The sequence below is a fragment of the Python bivittatus genome, unplaced genomic scaffold, assembly GCF_059951505.1.
Source record: "Python bivittatus isolate LINGU-HERP-01145 unplaced genomic scaffold, Pbiv_v1 ctg000980_np1212, whole genome shotgun sequence".
Taxonomy (NCBI): domain Eukaryota; kingdom Metazoa; phylum Chordata; class Lepidosauria; order Squamata; family Pythonidae; genus Python; species Python bivittatus.
Genome location: NW_028277125.1, coordinates 53,462,954 through 53,486,850, shown reverse-complemented (window position 1 = coordinate 53,486,850; position 23,897 = coordinate 53,462,954). Strand labels below are relative to the sequence as shown.

Below are 23,897 nucleotides of genomic sequence, written 5' to 3'. Positions count from 1 at the left end.
TGTGGTGAAGCTGTGCTGTGCATGCAGCAACATTTAAGATGGTACAATTTCCTGCCAACTCTGGGATAAAAATGGGAGTATAGCAAAGCAGCCGCCTAGACGTAGCCTTTGATAGCATATTTTGATTGAACTGTACCCTTAATATAAAATAAGTGCTTTATATATACAGTAATAGCTTATAAAACATTAAAAGAAAGTGCACATTTGGTTATTGCCAAAGTTTGCATTGTGACAGTTATTGCGGTATTCTCATTTGCTAGAGGTCTTCCAGTGCCCAACAAATACCGCAGATAGGAAGCTAAATATGGATAATTAAATTGAAATATTTTTGCATCTCTCTGAGCAGTGTAATGCAGTCTTCTAATCAAACATGTATAGTGTATGAAATTTAGGTAAATTAGGAAAAATTATGCATTAAAGCTAGTTAATAAAGAAAATAGTGTACAAAAAAGCATTATTGGGGGAAAGTGTTTGCACACATTGTGCATACTAGAGAAAATTGTGTGTAAAGATATGGATTTTAAAATGTGAGTTGATTTAGAAACCAAATTGAATAAGCAGCCCATGTGAAAAAGATAATTTCTTCTTCCTTGACCATAGTTTGTGAATCCCTATCTTGTGTAATGGTTACTATGGTTCATCTTTAGCACTTAATTTTCAATCCAACAAGTTATACATTGTTGCAAAAATTAAGATATTTTTTCCTGAGTATTTTGGATAAATTGTTTTACTGCCAACTCTTGCTTTCCTCATGGTGTAGAACCATTGTGTCATCTGCTTTTTAACTTTTAATTGGAACGTAGAAGTGATGCACCAATTTGACCTGTTTTCTTCTTCGGAGTTATTGTCAAGCTAGAATTTTCTTTACATATCCTCAGGAGTGTAACTCGATAATTAAAAGATTCTAGACAGACACAAATTTGAAAGTAATTAGAACCTACTTAAATTTCCCAAAAGGCAATGTTATAAAATTAATTTTATCAAAATAATTATTTAACTTAAACCTCATCTCTAGATCCAAATTCCATATTGCTCCCTAGTTAAAATTGATTAGCAATGGCTGTAGTATGAAAAAAATGTGAAGAAGAAAGTTGCTGGTAGATTTTTCAAGTCCTTTTTCTTTCTTCTCCTGTGTACTGTATTCCCAATAAAGATTGTATTGCTACTCTGTCTCACAGACTATAATTAAATAAAAACATAATAAACAGTAGTGTGTTGTTGTTAAAGAACAGCAAGTAGGCCTTAAAAGTTTAGGTATAAGATGTCATATGTAAGAAATCATTTTTTTTTTAAGGAAATGTATGTCATTAGATTTTGATAAGAGTCCAGTATGGTCAGTCTTTGAGGTACACCAGATCAGGAAAGACACTCCACCAGAAATACTGGAACTCTACTTTATTGATATAGGCTATAGTACCAGCATCTTGAAAGACTGATAGTGTTTTCCCTTACTTCCCTCTTATACCAAAGAGAGTTAAAGTGGAGTCATTTTAAGTTTCTTTCTAATGCCTTCTTCTTTCCCAGACTTCATTCATGTTTTCTTAACTGGCATATTCTTTCTCCAAGATCATATCTGTGGTTCTTTACAGGTACCATGTAACCAGAAGTACCTGGCTCACTGCATCAGTTCCATAAGAGGAAAGTAGGGGATTATAATCCTTAAAAGCCAGTGTTCCAGCCAGGACATCCATCTAAATAAGGGGTCCTGAAATGATATGGCTAACAGCACATTTGGAATTTTGAGAGCATATCATGCACATTTTGACAAAATGGCTACCACAGTGGGCATGACTTACCACAAAACAGCTCTTTATTAGAAGGGACACTGGTGAGATTGCTCCTCACTGTCCCCTCTAAATTTCTTAAGTTATCTTTGCCTTTAAAAAACATCTGGCTGGGTAGTCATCCTTTCAAAATTACCACCTTTTTATTTTATAAAAATGTCTCTTGGATCTGTGGGGGTTCAGTTGCGTTGTTGGAAATACAGATTCTCCCTGCGGCTGGTGCTGTGCTTATATATATTTCAGAGAGAGAGAGGGAGGGGGGGGAGAGAGAGAGAGATTCTGTGACCCATGAGTTGCCCATCGTTGGCTAGTAAAACTGATTTAAATACATCTTTTAAAGGTTTCTTGATAATGATTTTTTAGCAGTAGTACCACTGCAACTGGGAAAATAGGTGGAAGTGGGTTTCTGGCAAACTTAAGCTCTTGTCTAGTTTGTCATGAAGTCTCACAGGCTTGGCTCTTACTTATTTGGCCACTATTCTTGATGTGTGACTGTGTGTTTTAAATCTTTGCAATAATTTTTTTTTAAAAAAATTATCTTGGTTTGCATTCATGACCTGCATGTGCCCACTGTATTCAGATATAAACATTTTGATGAAAAGAATATTGCAACAGCTCTGAGCAAACTGCAGGGATAAGTAAGAGGACTTTGCAGTTCAGATATGATTGTAGTTAATCATGAGAGTATTTGTAAGTAGATTTAATGAAGATTGTTTTAAATTATGGATGCTCAAAACACAGCAATGCTCCCTCTGGAGAGTGGTGGAAATGAGATGAGAGTGTTTTGATAGTAAACAGCAGTTTTTACAAAACTGTTAGCTAAGGTTATTTGTAGAAGCATTTTTAAAATAAGAATTTGTTTATAATTGGTTATATAGATGCTTTAATATGCCAAATGTTTTACAGCTGTTGCTTTATTCCTCTTCATTTCATCTTGGGAGATAAATCGAGATGAGGCGTTCTTATTTTTACAGATGGCTTCTCTGAAATGGAAGGAGTTGCTTTGCATAAAAATTCTGTGTCTGTGCTATATCTTTCATTTGAGCTATACATTCATATTCAGTTTCATCTCATTTTCTATCCTATGACTCCTTTTTTGGTCAATGGTATTCTTAACTAGCAGTCCATATCTGGATTCTTCTGACTGAAGTTAGATGCATTTGACTAATCTTTCCATAATATTCTTCATACAGTATTAGTTTGAACATATGGGACATTGTCATATTTCCTTTTCATCCTCCATATATATCCAGTGGTGAGACATTTCTTGAGATGTCTCTTTTGTTTTTTGGATTTTTTGGTTTGGAGTCAGGGTTTCATGAGCTTCCTCCAGCTCTCTGTTTTATAGTCATGATTTGAAGTTACTTTTGACTTGAAGTTATCTGCCTATTGTATCTTTTGTTCTACATATTATTAATTCTACTTATTATGACCCCCAGTTCTGCCCTCACATACTTCACTTAAAATAAGTTGCTCTGCCCTCTAGCTCTCCAGTTCCAGTGGGTACCTTTGAATAAGACATTGCAAATGCCTTGATACTGCCTGTCATTTCTCCTAAAGGTTCATAAATTATGTTTTCAGTGTGTAAATATATATATATATATATATATTGTTCACCTTTAATTGATGCAGATTATATGGTCAGATTAAAATATTTTCTTCTTCCCTGAAGAATTTCTCATGATTCATTTGAAGCAAGACTTACTTAAAAACATATGTTCAGTCTATCTGCATAAGCTCTATTCATATCTATTTTATTCATTTCATTTTCTACTTTTCATTTGTTCTGTAGCTCCTGTATGTCCAGTTTCATTGGAATGTAAGTAATCTTCTCCCTTAGTTTATGCATCTAATATTGACCTTAAAATGTTATGCCCTTGTGCCTTCCTATTACATCTATTCCAATTTATGGCTGATATCATTAAAATTCTATTGGCTCTTCTCTCCTCTGTGTCTGATCTACATGACAAATCTGGATTCACGATTCTTACCGTTTATATATTTGGACTGCTGTCACCTTGAATCACACACATGTCATACTTTTCTTATCTTAAGTTTGTTCTCTTTATGAGTCCTCTGCTTTATGATTCATTTGCAGAAATGCATGTTTAGACATAGCCTTGCATTTGTGTGTGTGTGTGTGTTTTGTGCCTTCTAGTCAGTCTTGACTCCTGGCCACTGCCTGGACAAGTCCCTGCAGTTTTCTTGGCAAGGTTTTCCAGAAGTGGTTTGCCATTGCTTCCTTCCTAGGGCTGAGAGAGAATGACTGGCCCAAGGTCACCCAGCTGGCTTTGTGCCTAAGATGGGACTAGAACTCATGGTCTCCCAGTTTCTGGCTGATGCCTTAACCACTAAACCAAACTGGCTGTGTGTGTATGTGTGTGCGCGTTTTATGTGTGCGTGTGTCTGTGCGTGTATAAATCTATATCTATATATCAGTATCAGAAGAGACTCTAACCTGACATTCATAGTTTTTTAGCATGTTCTTAAACCAAATAAAGATAATGAACAGACGTCATTTAGGCCTCCTGAATTGTGGAATCAAGATAAAAAAATATTAATTGCATATTGGACAAAAAGTTAAACACACTTTAAAATAATTATATACGACCTGTCCACTTTGGGTTTGTCCTTTAAAGAAATACCTGGATTCAATCAGAAGAGTAGGAATGAAATAAAATACTGTATAATAAATGTACCCGAACTCTACTAGTTTAGTTTCCTTTAAATATTTTAAAAACATTTGATATAGTGGGACATAATTCTAAAAATACTTGGAAATAGGGTTTGATTGTAAGTGTATCCTTATAATTAAATAAATTATATAAACCAGCACAAGCAATAATTAACTGGTACAACATCACTTGATTAGAGAAAATATTTTTCAAATAAATAAGGCCGCTAAAGATTCCTATTCTTGACTTTCTTGCTCAATCTTACAGTAATTTTAATTTTAACTTAATCTTACAGTAATTTCATCACAGCATATTAGGATAACAAAAATATTGAATTCTTAATATGAAGCTTTATTTTGCAATATTGGTCATCAATTAAAATTTCACTTAAATATATTTTCGCAAGCTATTAGAAATTGAACATGGACACAATCCATATTACATCCTGCTATCCTAATTGTAATCTTTCTAAACTATGTTGGGGGAGTCATAAGCCCCATGATACATGTCTGGTGAGAATATCTAATTATTTCTTTTAATTAAAATTTTTTTGAACAAATTGAGAAAATCAGTGTTTTATAATTAATCGTGCTGTTGATTTATTGCTCATTTTTCCTAAAGTGAATACATTGATGTAACTTTGAATTCTATTTGTATTTTATCTACCAGATTTGTTATTGCAAAACATTGGAAAACTAAAACACAATTGACCCATTGAAGGATATTTTTAAAATGTGGGATTGTTTTAGCTGGAAAATGAAATGACCAAGGCCTTTGGAATACTCTGCAATAAAGGATATTGTATACACAAATTTCTTCTACAATAAAGGATAAATATACACACATTTAGTCACTATTTATTGGCTACGTGAGTCATGTTTTTAAAATAGGTTAATACATGAGACCCAGTTTATTGTAGTGATTAAAGGCTCTGGCCAAGAAATCAGGAGACTTTGGGTTTTAATCCTGCTTTGGGCATGAAGCCAGCTGGGTGACTTTGGGCAGTCACTCTCTCTCAGCCCTAGGAAGAAATCCATGACAGCTTCCTTCCAGAAATATTGCCAAGAAAATAACATGGCTTGACTTGACAAGATTGACTTGAAGTTGCACACGCACGTGCACACATACCAAATATTAGTATATACAATGGTAATTCTACACATAATACACAAATATGTTTTTTAAAATATTTGTGCTTCTCCTAAACATCATATAGTAATGCATTGGTGAGCTTTTATTTTATTTGTTCCCTTTCAGCTGTTTTTGTTTTTGTCATGGTTTATTGTGCTTTCCACTTTGTGTTGTCCTTTTAGTTCATTTTTTTTTGCAAAAGGAAAAAAATCAAATACTACCCGGGCATGTCCTTGAACAAAAGCATTTTGCTATCAAAAGGAGAAGTCAATACATAGCAGTGAAGAATGTGTCTGCTCATTAAGTAGAGGATGTTAAACAGTGTTTGATTCCCCTTTCTACTGTCTTGGCAGAAAATCCCCTTATCATATAGCTCATGTTTCCAGTTTTTTTTAATCTGTGTTAGATCCACTCTTATCTCTTTCTTGCTGTCCACTAAAGAAAAGTGATTAGAATTGGCAGGTTTTCCAACTGTGCCCAAATATGGAAGAACGTAAAGAAAGGGTACAGCATATGGTCAAGACTGAAGGCTTAAAAAAGCAATGAGCGATCCACCAATCTTAGTCCTCTTGTTCTTTTTAGCAAAGGGAATTTTAATTTGAGGAAATTAATTATTCTTTTTCCATTTTTTGAACTGTCCTGCTTTTCTAGATCCTTGACTTCAGAGAGAAACTCCCAGGACCCTCAGAGTGATTATCATACTCCTAATAAGTACTAATAGATACACAGTTTTGATACAAATGAACAGTGTTTGTGAAGGTTTCAGCTGGGTGATAATGAAGATTTCACAAATGTTATTGTGTAATCAATCAAAGAGGATGTAATGAATGGAGAATATTGTAAAAAAAGTCTGCAGTACATTAAATTATGTGTGCTTTATTATTAAACACATAAATGGAAATTGTATCTAAGTAGCATGTAATTTCTAGCAATCAAAGGGTTAGGGTAGGATCCTGTCCTCCATTTATCAACTATAAATGGGGACAAGCCAGAAGACACAATTACTATTGGCACTCAGTGTTATTGCCTCTTATATCCATCATTTTATTGACGTAAACTCCAGTTTGAGTGATATGCTGAATGTTCTGTTTAAATTTGATTTGAGCTTTATATCATACTGTACCACCTTCATAGTGGTAAATCCAAATATTGAATCCAATTTCATGATGGAAGTGAATGAATATCTAGTATAGGAGCATTTGAACAAATGTAATATATTTTACTGTGATACCACAATGAGCTATCTAGGTAATTAGCATTGCCTATAAGCACATATTTATAATAATGGGGTTGCTTTGCCCATTGGTTGTTCTTCCCTGTGATCTCATGGAATCCTCTGTGCTTGAGAGGCTCCAATGATTACAGGTAGTCCTCGCTATCTGACCACAATAGGGACTGGAATTTAGGTCACTAAGCAATTTGGTCATTAAGCTAATCAGAGCCTAACCCTTTTTTTTACTACAGTCATTAAGTGAATCACTGCAGTTGTTAAGCAAATCACATGGTCATTAAGCGAATCCAGCTTCCCCAATGGACTTTTTTGCTGGAATTTGCTTGACGACCATGTGATTCGCTTAATGACCATGTGATTCACTTAACGACCATGGTGATTCGCTTAATGACTGTTAAATCACAATTACGTGACCACTGGGCTTGTAAAGCACTTTTCCCGAGGCTGTTGTAACTCTGGACCATCGTTAAACAAATGGTCGTTAAGCGAGGACTACCTCTACCAGAATGTACTTATTCATTCCCATTTAACATAACTACAGTATGTTTAATGCCCAGATTTTTGTATTATTATTATTAGATTTTGTAGTTAGATGCCAAGTGACTGTTTTGTCATTCTTAAGTTCTTGCTCAGTGGAGAAAAGAACATGTGCATTAGACTGACCAATATATTGACACAATTAGAATGTACAAGGTCTATTGTATGAATACTGGGAGCCGCCAGATTTTCTGTCTATGCCAGCTTGGCACAGAAGAGTCTTTTGCCTGTTTCAGTGTCCATATTCTTTGATTAAATTGTTACAGAATTGAAATTACAGGGCAATTTGAAATTCACAGTGATCTTGGGCTGGCCCTGATACCCATTAATATTTACCCCCAAGGGATATTAATTAGGGGTTTGGAAACAAGCATTCCAAAAAATTCTAGGTAGAAAAGCAAAATAAGGAAAGAGGAATTAGGGAAATTTTGAAAGAGTAATGTGGAAACAACTGTTCTTAAAATTTGCTCTCCCCAGTTTATATTTTTAATATTTTAAAAATATTATTATGGCTTTCTCTATAGCACCCATTTTTGTAGTAATTCTATTTTTTATGGCTTGGGACATATGATGAAGGATCTGTCGTAGAGATAACATTTGCATAAAAATTCTTGTAATAAATACTGTATGTACTTTGGTCCTAAATATGAACTTTAGATGCAGTTAATGAAAGAAGGAAATACAGTATAAAGGAAGTTAGGCATTTTGTATGAAACTGCTCCATGCGAAAATAGATATTCTAAATATATGATGTAGCTCAGCCTTTCCCAATGTGGCACTGTCTTGATGTGTTAGGAATGCTAGTTTCAGGATTGTGCTGGCTGAAAACAATGGGAGACAATGTACACTTCTGAAGAACAACAGGTTGGGGAAGGCAGTTAATACTAAAAGAGTAATAGTAACCATTTTTTGTCAAAGATTTCTTACAGTTTTTCCTAGCTTTTAATAAAATCATGTACCAAATTGGAACAAAAGAAGGTAAAGTTTCCTTTAACTTTAGCTCTACTTGTAATGATTTTATGGGCACATCTGTGTAGTTTTCCTGGCAATAACATGGAAGGGGCTTGCCATTGCCTTCTTCTTGGATGATATTTTAACTTTTCAGCTTAGTCTACAGTCTTGGTATTTTCCAGTGGTCTTATATCCAAATATCAGCTACTTTTGGCACTGCTTAGATTTTTGAGGTCAGCCAAAGTTGGAAAAAAAGGGAGGGGGAAGAGTTCAACAACAACAAAAATGCCATGAATGAAAAGGTCTAGTACCATCCTTTATGTCATCATCCCAGGACAAATTGGGAATCCCTGTGTCTTTTTTAAAAAAGAGATGTCAAGTGTAAATCTTCAGTAGAGATTTAAAACTAGCATTCAGTGCTATGGTTTGCTCCAACAATATGTAAAACAATAAACTAAAGAAAACTGGGTTATTTGTTGTTTTTTAACTAAAGGCTAATCTTTTAGGGTTTAGGGGGACGCGGTGGCGCAGCGGCTTAATGACGCTGAAAGTTGCCGGCCAGAAATGGTCGCCGCTTCAGAGGTTTGAGTCCAGCCTTCGCGTTAAACAGGGTGAGCTCCTGTTTCCTCCCCAGTTCCTGTCAACCCAACAGGTCGAAAACTCACGTGAGTAGATAAATGGGGACTCTCACTCCGGTGGGAGGAAAAATGCTGGCGGCGCCTTGCAAAAAGGAGTCGGGAGCAGTTGCCGGTAAGCGTGAAAAACCGTGCGCGCCCGAAAAGGGCGCGAAGCAACGGAAACCCTGCCTCCTGCGCTCGCCAGCTGGGCTCTGCTCTAGGAAGGAGGCTCTGGCAAACCACTTCTGAAAAACAATTGCCTTGAAAACTGCAAGGACTCGTCCAAGCAGTCACTGCAGGGTCAGCAATGACTGAGCGCAGACCAAAAAAAAAAAAAAAAAATCTTTTAGGCCTAAATGGCTTTGAGTGATTATAGTCTTCCAGCAGATAGGATCAATGGAATTTTTCACATTAGTATCAAAAACTACTTTTTAATCTTTGTTGTCCCTGAATAATGCTGAGATATTTCAGGTACTCAGTTCTTTTGTTTAGTTTTCTTTATTCTGGTCTATTAGGGAGGTTAGTTTCATTTGCTTGCCATGGAGAAAAGTGTGGGAATCTGCATGTAAGTGCAAATGTTGGTATGGAAGAATGATTAAAGCAATGAATTTGAGTTTAAAAGAGAGTGACAAGTGATAGGAGAAGGGAAAAAAGTTTGCATGAGTTAGTTTTAGTTTTCTAACAGGATAGGGCCATTTCAGCAGGAAGGCCTAGAAGAGGTAGTTTCACTAGTACTAAATCTCTATAAAAGATTTTCAGTGCCCAGTCCTTGCTTATGGAGATAGAAATGAAAGTAGTTTTAAGTCTATAGCAAATGCTTTTACATTGCAGCTGTGTAATAATAATAATAATAATAATAATAATAATAATAATACCACTCATGTGACTTATATTAAGCAAAAGTTGTTCTAGGTCCAAAGTATTGCTTTCCAGACAGATTTTGGCACTTCTGATTTAAGAAGTGAAGCACTAATTTAAACAGTTTATCCTAAAATCATATGAATGGCATTAACACTTGGGAAATGAAAATTAAAAGTATAGTAAGCGAAACTGGAGCCCATCTAGCATACTGTTATCAACTCACTGGCAATAGCTTTCCAAGACATCAGGCGGGAAAGTTTTTCTAGTTCTGCTTGGAGATGTTAGGAGTTGAATCTGGGATGTTCTTGTGAAGGAATGGTTGGATGAAGGCCGCGCTCGAGATAAGCATTCCCTTAGCCCTCAACAGGAGTGTGGGAAGTTTAAGAAGATGAGACTGGCACCACTCTAAGGAATTCACGGTGTTTTGGCTTGCTGGTTTGGGAAGTTAGATTCAGTCTGGAGAGATTTCTGTCTTGAAGTGGAAGCCAATAAACGCAACAGAATTGTATCTGCACTGTCTCGGGGAGTTCTTTGGGCTGAACCTGACAGTTCTCCTTGCAAAGCACATGTTTTCCCTGCCCTAGGGTTGCACTTTGCTCAGGGCTTTTTTTCACCGTGTCAGGTTGAGTGCTTTTGCCTAGTGGGGATTGACTGATTATGTGCCATCAGATTGGTGTTGAATTTTAGGGACCAAATCGATACATTTTCTTAATGATGATCTGTCCGTAACCTGGTCCTTCAGGTCCTCCAATGGTATACTCATCACCACTGTAACTGAGTCCATCCACCTTGCTGCTGGTCATCCTCTTCTCTTTCCTTCTACCTTTCCCAGCATTAGAGCCTTTTCCAGAGACCTGGGTTTTCGCATAAGGTGTCCAAAGTAGAATAATTTGAGTCTGGTCATTTGTGTCTCAAGTGAGAACTCTGAGATGATATGTTTGATGATCCATTGGTTTGTTTCCTTGCCTACCATGGTATTTCAGGAATTCTTTCCAAAACCCAAAGTTTAAAAGTGTCAGTACTCTTTCTGTCTTGCTTCTTCAAAGTCCAACTTTCACTTCCATAGAGTGTCACAGGGAAAACCACTGTCTGCACGATCCTGATCTTTGTAGGTATGGACATATCACAACATCTGAATATTTCTTTCAGGGACTTTAGGACTACTCTACCATGTGCTGGTTTGTGGCATATTTCTTGACTGCTGGTGCATTTACTGTTGATAATTGATCCTAAAAGGCAGAAGATATCTCCCACTTCAGTATCTTCACTATCAGTTCTGAAGCTGGTTATTGTATCTGTAGTCATTAGTTTGGTCTTCTTTATATTTAATTTTAGACCGATTTTTAACTCTGCTCGTTGACTTCTATTACTTGAGCTTGCAGATCCTTTATATTTACGCTATCAGAGTAGTAGTATTAGCATAGCACAGGTTATTGATGTTTCTTTCTCCATTTTTAAAATCATACTCATCTTCTTCTAATCCAACTCCCCTTAATATCTATTTAGCATATAGGTTGAAGAAATAAGGGGAGAATATTCAGCTTTGCCTCCCTCTTCTGCTGATCTAGAGCCAGTCTGATTTGCCATGTTCTGTGGCTTCCTTACCTTTGTATAAGGTTTTGCTTAATAGTGCAATGATACTTTCTGGGATTCCCATTCTTTTAAGCACATTCTGCAGCTTGACATGATCAGCACAATTGAAAGTCTTTCTATAATAAACGATTAAAGTGGGAAAAAATAGTCCCCCATCAAAAAAAAAAAAAAAAATTAACATTTGGCCTTGGTGAATGACTGGTACAAGAAAAATTACAGAGGAACACTAGCAGCCAAAATCTGAACCATAATCCTGAGCTTGAATAGAAAACATCGTATTACGCCACCCAGAGTCGCCTTCTGTGAGATGGGCGACTATATAAATATGATAAATAAACAAACAAACAAACAAGAAGTGCTTACATCTATCTTTCTACTTTGCCCTTTTGTCCTATCATCCGTTATTATTATGCCATACATGTACATTTTGACAAGATGTTATATCACTTCTATCCTTTAGCTTTTCAGAACATCAACAAACTGGATGAGATCATCTGGCTGTGTATTTCTGTGCTGAAGTCTGAAGATGGAATTAGACTACCCAATAATAACTCCTGCAACAAGTTCATTAAAGAAGAACTTTCCCTCCCTTGTTCATTGTTCCACAACCTCAGTTGTTATTTGCTAGTGTATCTCACTCACTACTAATAAATGAAATATGATTGGATTTAATTACCTGGAAATGTCTGTGAATTTGGGCTTTGCTCAGATACAGTTGGAATATAGTCAGGTGAATTGAAAAACTCACCATTTTCTGTGCAAAAGTTAATATGTGTGAAATGTAGTGAGTAGAATGATAAGATGTGACTTGGATGTGATATAGATAGTATGCGCAGGGGCATATTATGCACACAAAGCTGGGGTGCAGAGCAGTCATAATGACTTCTGTACACAACAGAAGTAGCTGAGAAGGCTATCTAGCATCAGGCTGTCAGGCTTTCCCCAAACCAATACTAGGATTAGAAGCCTCACAGGCAATGATTCAAGGACACAGATCTCGATAAGCTAATTTTATTGCAAGAAAAGCTGTTAATGAAGAAATTGAGCAAACATGAGTTTAAGATGCGAGCCTTAAAATCTTAGATTTCTTTCTCTCGTTTGTGTGGTATAATGGGCTGAGAGAGTCCCACTTTTGGTGGCAAGTGAGGTTCACGGTAGTGTATTGTTATTGTAATGGACCAATCTGGACTCACAGGTGCCTTATTTCTGACATTGCCGGATCTATCCTTCACAAAGCCCTTTACCATTGCCCAAGTGAAAGAACTGCAAGATCAATAATATTGGCTTTCTTAGTGTTTATGTTGCAACCTGCAAAAAGTTCCCTCCTTCCACAGGTGCTCTGAATCAGAAAGCAGGATGACTAAGGTAAGGTTTGTAAAGAGTAAATCCTTCCTATTCTTTTAGCATTACATGGGAGAAGCAGCAGCACACCCTGCTTGACATGGCCACTCCTCCCTTGCTTTGAACACTCGCCAAGTGGTTGAGGGAGAACAGCCAGAAGGAGAACAGCCACTTCAAGGGACGAGTTGTTCCTTTCTGCACTTGGAGAAATTGTAGCTTTTTTTTTTTATGTTGGGGAGATATTGCAGCTGGAGAAAACAAATGGCGTTACAAATACACCACAGTTCTGCAAGTAGCCAAGGTCTGTCCTAAGCAGCTTTGCTATGTAAATGTCTCACAATCTGGTATATTGTTTATATCGTATCCAGGATATTATTCGTCAAGCAGGAAGCTGATAGGAAAGTTTTACTGGACTGAAGCAAGTATATGGGCTGTTGGGTTACAAAACTATTAATATTCAGTCAGACTGTGCAGGCAGAAAGTGCAGTTGTTTAGAAATGCAGATCTGGGGTCCATTATGGTATGGCCTCATCAGGATAGTGAAGGAAGGAAGGAAGGAAGGATGGATGGATGGATGGATGGATCTCCTCCATGCATTTGATGTGTCTGATTCACTTTTTTTAATTCTGCTCTTGGAATAACTAAGAAAGGCAAGAAAGTGGCTTGATTGATTTTCTTTTGCACTGTTGCTGAAGGAATTGTGTACATTTTCAGGATATACTGAATCTGTAGTCGGAAAAGGAATTCACTCTGTGTTTATTTAAATATGGATCGCCTATATAAAGAGACTGACATGTGTTATTTGCTTTAATGCTCTAAGCAATCTGTTTAGCAAAGCAAGGAATGTTTTGCATTTACTGTAGTATGAACCGAGTTGCAGGCTGTGTATTGGCTCTGTATATTGTTCATTTTGCTCATGAATCTATAAATTAACCTGTGCTCAGTTTAAAACTTCAGTTTCCAGGAATGCTTTTCAAAGATGTGTGGGTTTAGGAAGATAAGCATAAAAAATAGAAATGGAATGTATATATCAGGATAAATGTTCATCCCCAGAGATAAGGAATTCTTGCCTTGATAGCTTTTCATATGGAATTTTTATGCATAGATCATGCAGATTTGTATGATGATCCTTGGGCAGATTTTTGGGAACAGGTGTGTCCAACCTGATCACTTTTCTCCTTTAGCTGTCCTGTTGAGAAATGTATTTGTTTAGGCATGATGTTGATGATGACAATCGCTTGCATGTGTATGCTTGTTAGAGAAATGCCTACCACAGTTCCTTACAAGTGGCAAGTTTAGAAAGAGTCTTTACAGGAAAATTGTGCAACTGAGATATCTTTGACAAGATCTGAACCACACACAGGATCATATTAATTGAATTAAAAGGTTATTCTTGAAACAGAACTAGCCAAACCAGTGTGGTGGATCTCATCATCCAAAGACTGCCTTTAATGAAATATTATTTGAAGAATTCTTGGCAACAGTTATGTAAATTTTCCTTGTGTTGTCACCCCTGATGGGAGTTGGTCCATACCATTCGCACAATAATTGCTTCTCATGGAGAGTTCTTTTGGCTTTTTTTGTTGCATTGTCTTGGGAAAACATTAATCTTTTATTTATTATCTACAATGCATATCAATAATGTGTTGCAGTATAGTAAGTATATTACTTTTTACTCACATTATACACACACACACATTACACACACATTACACCCTTCTAAAGCATACACTAGAAGAAATCCTTGGCATGTTGTCTTTTGCTCACCTTCCCCCTCCCACCTTTCGTTATGCATATTATTATGGCTATATGAATGGATGCATGTGTGTTAGAATGATGTTAAATTACAAATAGGCTTCATAACTATAATTACAAGGTCCGAAATTTGGTTGCTTTTGGCTGAATTGGCATAAAAGCATAATATGAAAATAGAGGTGAATGTACTTCAGGCCTTATTTCCTTTTCTTTATGGAAAAGATGGTTACAAATAGAATTCTTAATTTAGAGGACTACTCAAGAAAGAATCATGTATCCATAAGCTTTGTAAGATTTTTATCAATGAGGTTGAAGAAGCGTCATTAGCGCCTTATACTTTTTCAGGTTAATGCTTACTGCTTGACAGTTTAAAAACTAACTAGGAGAATTTCATTATGCCACATCTTCATAAATGTGAAATTGGTGTCCCAGACTTAGTCAGCTAATGGTTGTGATTGCAATATTCCCTAGAGATAAGCCAGTTCTAGAAATTTATTATTAAATATGTAGAAGGAATGGGGAAAGGAGTTCAGTGTCTATGAACAGCATATATATTGCATGCTGAAAATTCCAGGTTGATTGCTGTTCTCTTCAGTTAGAGGAAAATGTGAAATATCTCCACCTAAGGTCCTAGAGAACCAGTTAGAGCAATACTGAAATAGTCCTGGTGCACGCATCTTGTTAAGCCATGCTTAATATTTCTTCCAATCACTCTCTCCATTCCTTCATTGCCATCTTTGCAAACAACATACAGCTCTGCATCCAGCCATCTTTAAAAAAAAAAAAAAATTAAGAACAGCACAGGGGTCATGTCAGAGGTGAGCAACCATGGGCTGCTTGTAGCCCTTCCATCACTCCAGCAGAATAACTGGATTCTGATTGTGTGATTTCAGCCTATTTTGTGATGGGGTGGTTTTAAGGATTATAATTGGTGTGCTTGTTTCTCAGAATGCTTTGGCTTCCATTTCTACCTTAGAACCAACACATAATGCCAAAAGGTAACAAAAAGGGGCCAAAAAGGCCATTTGGGAAAGTTTTAAGGTTGGAAATTGGACTGGTTTGCCTCTGGGAGGCCACTTGCTGCCACTCCACCCTCCAAGAAAAGCCACAAATATACACCTTAAAAAGGGCAGCCATACCCCTAATGGTGATCTAGATGGCCTTTTGTGGACCTCAGAGCAGCTGAGAAGCTGAGTTGTGGTACCCTAATCCTTTAAAGAGTGCCCCCCCCCAGGCTACCTGGAATCTAACAACATGATTAGAAATAAGGATTATTTTGGAGGCTTGTGCTTTACTTTCTAGCATGTGAATTCCCTTTTTAAATGTTTATTAAAAATGGAGATAAACTATAAGATATTAAAAGCTAAAACTAGCCAGAAGGGAGTTTACAAGAGAGATTTCTGCAGGCATATTGATTACTTATCTGCTCCACATAGGAGAGCCACGTAAAGTGTAACTTAGTTTCAATCCGACTGGCATTTCGGTATTTCCTAAGGAGATTCTACAGCTGCTCTGTATAAGCTGCTCATCTTCCAACTTGTCTTTTTGAAGCTAGAAGCCCTGAGAAACAGCTTTTACTTTCCACAAAAAGAATAACAAATAATTGTGCAGATTGTTTATGAAAATGATGCAGATGATGGTGACTTCTATTTAGTTCTTAAAAATAGCTGATTCCATTGGGAGAGCATACAACTGGTGGGAAGTAATTTAAGCGTGGGCAGTTCTACAAATATAGCAGCTTTTTCTACATTCATCATTGGAAATATTGATATTTGCAAAAGGGAACATATATGTGTGGAGTCTCAGTACAAGTGGTCCTGGTGGGAATTGTTTGTTTGAAAGGGTCACTCTAAGGAAGTGAAACATGTTGCAAACAAAATTCTTCATGAAGAAATGCAAAGTGGTAGTTTAGCACATCAGTCATGCCAAATCATGTATGCTACAACTAAATAATAGCAACTGTACCAAAGGAAAAAAGACAAGAAGAAGAGAGAAAAAAAGAAAAATAATGAACAGAGGAAGGGAAAAGAAAGGAATAAAAACATTATGTTACCCATGGTGCAACATGTATTGGTGGCTGCAGATTGTAAACCTGAGGTTGTACTATTTTTCCAGTATTCAACAGTAATTTTTTTGCTGCTAGTCCTTACGTTCCATCAGTTTCCAAATTTTATATAAATAATTCAGAAGTTCATTCACATCTTTAAAATGCTCTCATCATTGTAACTGGCCATTTGTTTTTGCATTTTGCAAATTTATTTTTATGTTTTACCACATTCACTTCTTAAGAAACACATTCATGCTGTATTTAATATTTATGCTTCTCATGACATATCTAATTCTCATTTCTATATCGTAAAGTGGGGAAAGCATACTCTTATAGACAACCATTTTCATTTCTTTTGATCAACATCCATTCCTTGCAACAGGCTACTAGCCACCACAATTTCTCTCTGCCGATATTATACTAAACAGAATCAAAGTTGGGTTATTTTGAGTTTCTTTTTCACACCTTCTCCTTTCCAAGACCATTTATTTTCCCTTGCTTGTTTCTTCATACCTTCTTCAAGGATATCTCTACCTCTTCCTCTAGATCATGGAACATTGGCTAATTGTGACTAATTATGTTTGGCATGCACCGTTTCTAGTTATAGATGGTGACAGATATATGATATAGTGGTGTGAGAGATCAATTGGCTGAGATATCCTGCAGGAAATCATATAGGCTGCTCACAAGGGCAAGACCCCCTTTTTGTTCCTTCATGAACAAGTGAATGGGTGGGCTGGGAGATTAAAAGGAAGGGAGGGAAATTAAACATGCAGTAGCTGTTTTGGTAGAAGATGTACGAATGCCTGCTAGGTTCCCAATGTAACTATCTTAATTTGAAAAAAAAAATTAGGATGGTATTAGTAATGATGTTTGCTGCCTAGAGTATCAATCAATTAATTATTATTGCTGAGCACAGGTTGTAACAACCTTACAGAGAATAACAAAAGAAATGAAATTAGCAATAGGAAAAAAAAAGAAATGACAACAACAACAAAGAAAAGGTATGCAACAGAATTAATATGGAACCAATACTAAAGCAGACAACTTAAACATGGCATGGGTAGCAACCTGACAACAGTTGAAACCACATCCACGAGTTGTTCAGCATTTGACCTTTTAATTTTAATTATCAATATTTCCCCCCTGATTTCATTATAGACAGGGCAGTAGAGGATGTAATAGTGCTGTTCAGCTGGATGTTTACAGAATTTCCCTTCAAGGTACCATATTGTATGTGGTGGCCTGGTCTGAAAGCAGAAAAATATAAAAGTTTTCTCAATGAAGGGTTAGTGAAGTTGGCAGATCCTGGGAGAGGCTTCTATGTTTCTTATAAGGGTGATTCCAAGATGAAAACTGAAGCCAGCACCACAATAGCACCTCTACAGGCATGCTGTTTGAAAAGTTTATCTCTGATGTTTTCACTGTTCCAAGAACTAAGTTGCCTTAAAGAAAGCAGGGAATACATTTGTAGGATAGGAGATAGGAGTTTAGTAATTGATTTCCATCCATGTAATACAAGAAATAAAGTTTAATTTAAGCAGAGATATTGGATGCTTTCTAATTTCTTACAGTACCTTAGCAATGCAAGAATACTTACAGAGATTGAGGGTAATTTAACTTCCATCCTAAAAGAGGCAGCAGGAATACCCTCAGGGAGGCCCAGAATCTTCCTTAGGAAACTGTCCTGGATTACTTCTAATTGGGCAATGACCTTCTCATCACATACCAGATGTCAGCCCCATATAAGACCTGAGTTATCTCTTTAACATGAAATATTTTGAGTGCAGGTGCTACTAACTGCCTTCCTTTGGAGTAGAAAAACTTTAGGATAAGCCCCACTGAGCGTTGGGCAGTTGTTAAAATAATATGTTTGTTTTTCAACCAAAAGACTGGTGAAAAAAGATTAATTGATTATGTGCCATCAAGTCATTTTTGACTCCTAGCAACCACATAGATTTTCTCCATGATGATCTACCTCTAATCTGTTATTTCAAGTCTCCCAATGGTGCACTCATCGCCACTGTAACTGAGTTCATCCACCTCTTCCCTTTCCTTCCACCTTTACCGTATTAGAGCCTTTTCCAGAGAGCGGGGTCTTTGCATAATGTGTCCAAAGTAAGATAATTTGAGCCTGGTCATTTGTGTCTTGAGTGAGAACTCTGGGTTGATTTCTTCGATGATCCATCAGTTTGTTTTCTTGGTTGTCCATGGCATATTGGGAAGTCTTCTCCAACACCAGGCATCAGTACTCTTGCTACAGCTTGCATGATTCTGATCTTTGAAGGTATAGACACATCACGGCATTTGAATATGTTTTCCAAGGCCTTCATGGTTGCTCTACCAAATGCTAGTCTGTGGCATATTTCTTGAGTGCTTGTTCCTTTACTGTTGATGGTTGATCCTAAAACAGATAGTTAAGTATTTAAAGGAAAAATATTGTTCTATGTGATGGGCATTAATTGACCACTGATGTTTGTTATTTATTTTGTTTTGACATGGTTTATCCTTTACCTTTCACAACAGTCAGCCTATCTGATCAACAATCTTCTAAGGTTAATCTTGAAGGAAATAAGAGGCATGTCATCGGCATACATTAGGATTGAGGTTTTATGCGTTCTTAGAGAGGGGGAGAAAAAGCATGGTAATTCCATAGCCACTAGCCTGAATTATAACATTAAGTGTCTTTCCTCATTCTCATGCATTTCTTAACAGCTGTCACTAAGTGTTTCACATTTTTTCCATCTCTTTGGAAGAAATTATGTTACTGCAAGTATACCGAAATTATCTTCCAAACTAGTATGAACCAATTGAAGGATTAGAGTTTTAGATCCCTTCCAGAGATTCCATATATTTGATCTTTTATGCCATTGTCCGTTTGGTGTGCTGTATGTTAGATCAGTTCTCCTGAACCCACAAGCCCTTGGGATAGTCTGCCTCCCAGGAAAGGACTAGTGGAATCAAATTTAGATTTTCCACTTTCACCTAACTTTCTATATAGAAATTAGTTCAGAGTTCCTTGTTCAGTTCCTAGACAGCCTTAAACATAATTCCTAAATAAAAAGATACAGTTTACTGCATATTTTAGATTCTGTCTAAGTAGGCAGTGCTGATTTTATTGCTTTTCTACGTGGTGTCTGTAACTAAAGAGGACCCATATATATGTTGCAATTATTTTTCTCCTTTTAGATTATTGAACTGGTTTGAGTAACAGATGTACTGTATTCACTTTCATAGATTGTTTTCTTCCCAAGAACATGACAGTTGGATGTTTTCATTTTCAGACCCTTAAGGTGATAAAAGCAGTGCTTTGAGACTGTGAAATTTCTGCTCTTCTTTTAGTTCTTAATGATAGGTACATGGAGTGTGGAGGGAAGGAGAAAATACTACTTTTTAAAAAAATATATCAGATGTCTGACTTAGAGGAAAATAATATACATTAAAACAAAGAGGATTGCAAAACACTAAAAATTGGCTTGCAGCTTGGGCATAGTGAAAGGGATATAGATGTTGCCTAACTGGCACCAGAATGCATGAATGAATGAATAAATAAATATCCAGAATATGCTTAAACATAAAGATTTTAATGGCTAATTCCTCTGATAATCTATTTTTGAGGATTAAAAAGTATTCCTCTTGAAAGTATCAATACAATTTCAAGTGGTTCCTCAATTAGATATGTATTTAAAAGGGGGAGAGAGAAAGCCAGCATTCTTTCTAATTAGAAGATGGTTCTTGTGTCATTGTCAGGCAAATAATCTGTTCATTTGGAATAAAGCAAAGCACAGCATCCTGAATATGTATATTTTTCAGGATTACAATTTGGAATTTAAATATATCTAGCCAATATTGTCCAGAGTCCTGTTGATTAATCATACAGGGCTTGTTTATGCATAAAATTAAGCATATTTGTGCACAGCCGTGCTTGAGGATCATGGAAATGAGCCTCAGTGAATCCTGAGCTTTCATGTTTCAGCTTTTTTCTTTTCCTCTGATGTGTTTGTGAATGGACATTCAGTAGCTTTAGTTTTAGACTTTTGGATATCATACCATGTTACCATATTAACCTGGACGAACTATGATTAATCTTTACTTCAAACTATTGTTTCTAAAATTAACTTGTTTTAATTATAGTTGCTGTTAACTTTTAGATTTATGTTTTAAATTTTTATTGCTATAAAGTACAAAAAAGAAAAGAAAAAACCAAATACAAACAAGAATTTTTTAAACATCTCCAAACAACCACCCTCCCCAAAAGATAATAGTACAATTAGTATGTAATTCTAATTACAATAAATAATAGTGAAAAATAAAATCCAAGCTCCATTTATTATTGAAGCAAGGTTCAATTTTTCTGCCTTTTTCTCCTATTTATACTGTGCAACGGTCTGGAGGCCTTACACTTTAGGATGGGAAAAGTGGTTGCCACTCCTGCCTTGCTATTGTAATGGACCATTCTGATCTTAGACTGCTTCAGACCTTGCCAGAACTAGCTGTCACAGATTCTCACAATTATATCATGATCTAGTATAATGACCAGTGCAACTATGTTCTGTACATCATTGATAAATCATAATCATGCAGAATACTGTTCGTTGAAAGTTTGCTATTTGCAAAATGTAAGAAAGTATGGATGAATACATTGGAAGATGAACCTCTCCTCTGACTGGATCACATCATCCTGGGATTTGTGAGCAAATTTGATGGGGGTGGCAAATTTGGTGGGGTTTGAACAGGCAGAACAAGTTTACTACACAAAGTCACTCCTGCTCTACCTGGACAGGTGCTTTTCCAAGAGGATCAAGAGCACAGTTTAGCAATGCTCTGGCATGATCATGAAGGGATCCAGCTCAGGGTACTCATGATATGTCTGCCTGGGGCTGGACCACTGTTGCATTTTATTCCTGGATTGATAAGTGGCAAGCTCAACATTTTCTGTGGTTGATGCTGTGGACAGCAAATATTGAACCATAGTGAGTATGGGGTAGATAGTGAGAGAACTGCTGGAAGATGGGGAACAGCTTTCAGCTGTGTGGAATTGGGTGGGCTTATCCTTCCTAGTGAAGAAATGCTTAGGGTTTTGTTTTATGAGGTTGCATGTCCCTGTCATTTTGGGTTGGGATGCAGATTGAAATTTGATTATTGATGGTGAGTGGTGTATTTATTTCTTGCATAGCCCTAGTTCCAATGAAAACACTGGCTTTGTTTAGTAAGTATCACAAGGATTCATTTGTCATTTGGGGTTTGCAGTATTTCAGACTTTGAACATCTGTGCCTTAGAGTGTAACATGGGGCAGGTATTATATTAATTTTTCAATACAAGGAACAGACCAATTACCTTGTCACGATCTTTATGGCTAAGACCTAGAGATGTTTAGTTTTCATTTGGCAATCTAGTATTTTAAAGTTATTAAATAATAAAGCTTTGTTGTGCTTTGTACAATTGAATGGAATTATATAACTGACATAGTGACTAGCTGTCACCAGCTGAATGGCTTTTTAAATTGCAGATCACTGAAAACACTATAATGCAGCAGCCTTGCAAATAATGAACTCTTCAGATTAAATGTAGAAAATAATATCAGGACTTTCTTCCTTGTAGACAAAAATGTGGGTAACTTGAACAAATCTTTTATGAAAATATAACTAATAATTAGGCTGCCACCAGATGGAAAGACAGAGAATCTTTTGGCATCAGCTACTGGTTGGCACACACACACACACACACATTATTTGAATATGATTAAAATCTGAACTGGTAAACTAGGCTTTTCTTTACATCAACTTATTTGGCTACTTGATTTTTGTTGTTCTATTCTGAATGATTCTTCTCTTTCTGCCACAGCTTCTTTTTCTTATGTCCAGGATGTTGTGGAATTGTGGAATTGGATGTGAATGAGACGTATATCTGTATCATTTCAGTATTAGGCAGATACTGAACCCAATACTGATTTACTGAGACTCTATTGTAAGCAGGGTTTTATATGCTCCAAATATCTTTGCCATATTTTGACTATAAACACATACAAATTCATGTCTGTGAGTGAAGCTTGAAAAGCTGTGGTGGTTTGGAGAAGTCTCAGAACCACACAGCTGTGTTTGTTACTTAATTGGTAGAGTTTTCAATAAACTATGTATGCAGTTTTAATGCCCTGAGCAGCTTCATACCTTTTCATTGTGTTCTCTGTAATTCATACACATGGATTAAGTGACTGTGTAGAACCCTGTGCAGAACCTTTTAGAGCTTATGGAAAACACAGCAATAGCATACTTGTCCTTGAGCAATACATTTATTGAGGATCTTAATTTTTATTGAAATTCTTAATTTTTAACTATCATCTTTATTTCCTTCATTTTATTTGCAAGTTCACAAAAATTTATGAAACAGGCTGCATGCAGCTGTTCCTCCTACTTGTGGGCCACTCTCAGACTCTGAGCAGACTCTAAACTAAATAGTCTTCACAATTATTGTAGCTCCCTCACTTAGGTTTTCCACAGTATTCCAGAAATTGTTGGATGGCTCCTGTCTCTTCAAAAGACTGGACAAAATGCACTCCATGGTAAAACCTCAGGTCTTTGCTGTGCCATTATCAGTTCTGAGGTTGAAATCAACCCAAGTGGCTTGCTTTGCCCAATTCCATCCCAAGCATAAACAGAAAGAAAGGGGAGAAAACCCAATATAAATACTCATTTGCCAGAGCTAGGATGCTGAACTCATCCATTTTAAGTCGCCTCAAATTATTCTGCATTATGGCCTTCTCCGAATCTGCTGCTGCCAGTTATGACATTGATAGATGCTCCAATTTGTACTGTCCAGCTTATGCTGGCCCTCTTATGGGTAATTCTCAGAAGGAGAGGCTCCTGAATGATCACCGTTGAGATCTTTTTCCCCAGATTGCTGATTCATCCACGGGGATACTTGTAGCCTAGCCTTTTGTCTGTTTTGAGAGTACAGAGATCCTGGTCAATTGCTTTGTGCCCACCCTAAGCAGTGCCTCTCTCCTTTGTTTCCATTATTGCTGTTCTTCTGGAGTGGATCACCGGGTTTCTTGGCTCTGAACATTTTACAGTTCTGATCAAACGATTACCACTCTCTGGAACACTCCAAGATATACTGAGGCTCTCCCTCAGAAGGCCTTTGTACCTGTAGTGAACCCATGAGCAAAATGGCACAGTCTCTTGGCCTTGAAGTTCAGCAGCCTTCCCAGACAGTAAAGGACATGATCTACTACTTTGTCCAAAATTCTGCCATTTTACCAGGCGTCATGCTTCTACTCTTGTCCCCTCAAAGGTCTCTATAGATAAGAGAAGAGGGATGGCATTTCTTATTCAGCACTGACCACTACATTCTCTTATCATCCATTGCAACTGGAG

At 36.7% G+C, this 23,897-nt stretch overlaps 1 protein-coding gene across 11 annotated transcripts in view; it reads left to right on the top strand.

Annotated features, from left to right (window-relative positions):
* The window catches only part of ABLIM1 (actin binding LIM protein 1), a 217,252-nt gene that overhangs the window by 31,905 nt on the left and 161,450 nt on the right, over positions 1-23,897 (top strand). For 3 of the 11 annotated variants that reach the window (XM_088131671.1, XM_088131670.1, XM_088131666.1), the window contains exon 1: positions 12,892-13,022. The exons of 1 other annotated variant lie outside the window; for it this stretch is intronic. In XM_088131671.1, coding sequence (XP_087987797.1) covers positions 12,950-13,022 — 73 coding nt within the window. In that variant the 5' untranslated portion in view covers positions 12,892-12,949. Of the gene's footprint in view, positions 1-3,576; positions 3,604-12,889; positions 13,023-23,897 lie in introns of those variants that run through there. 7 more of the 11 variants (XM_088131669.1, XM_088131667.1, XM_088131673.1 and 4 more) reach the window with 5 other exon arrangements.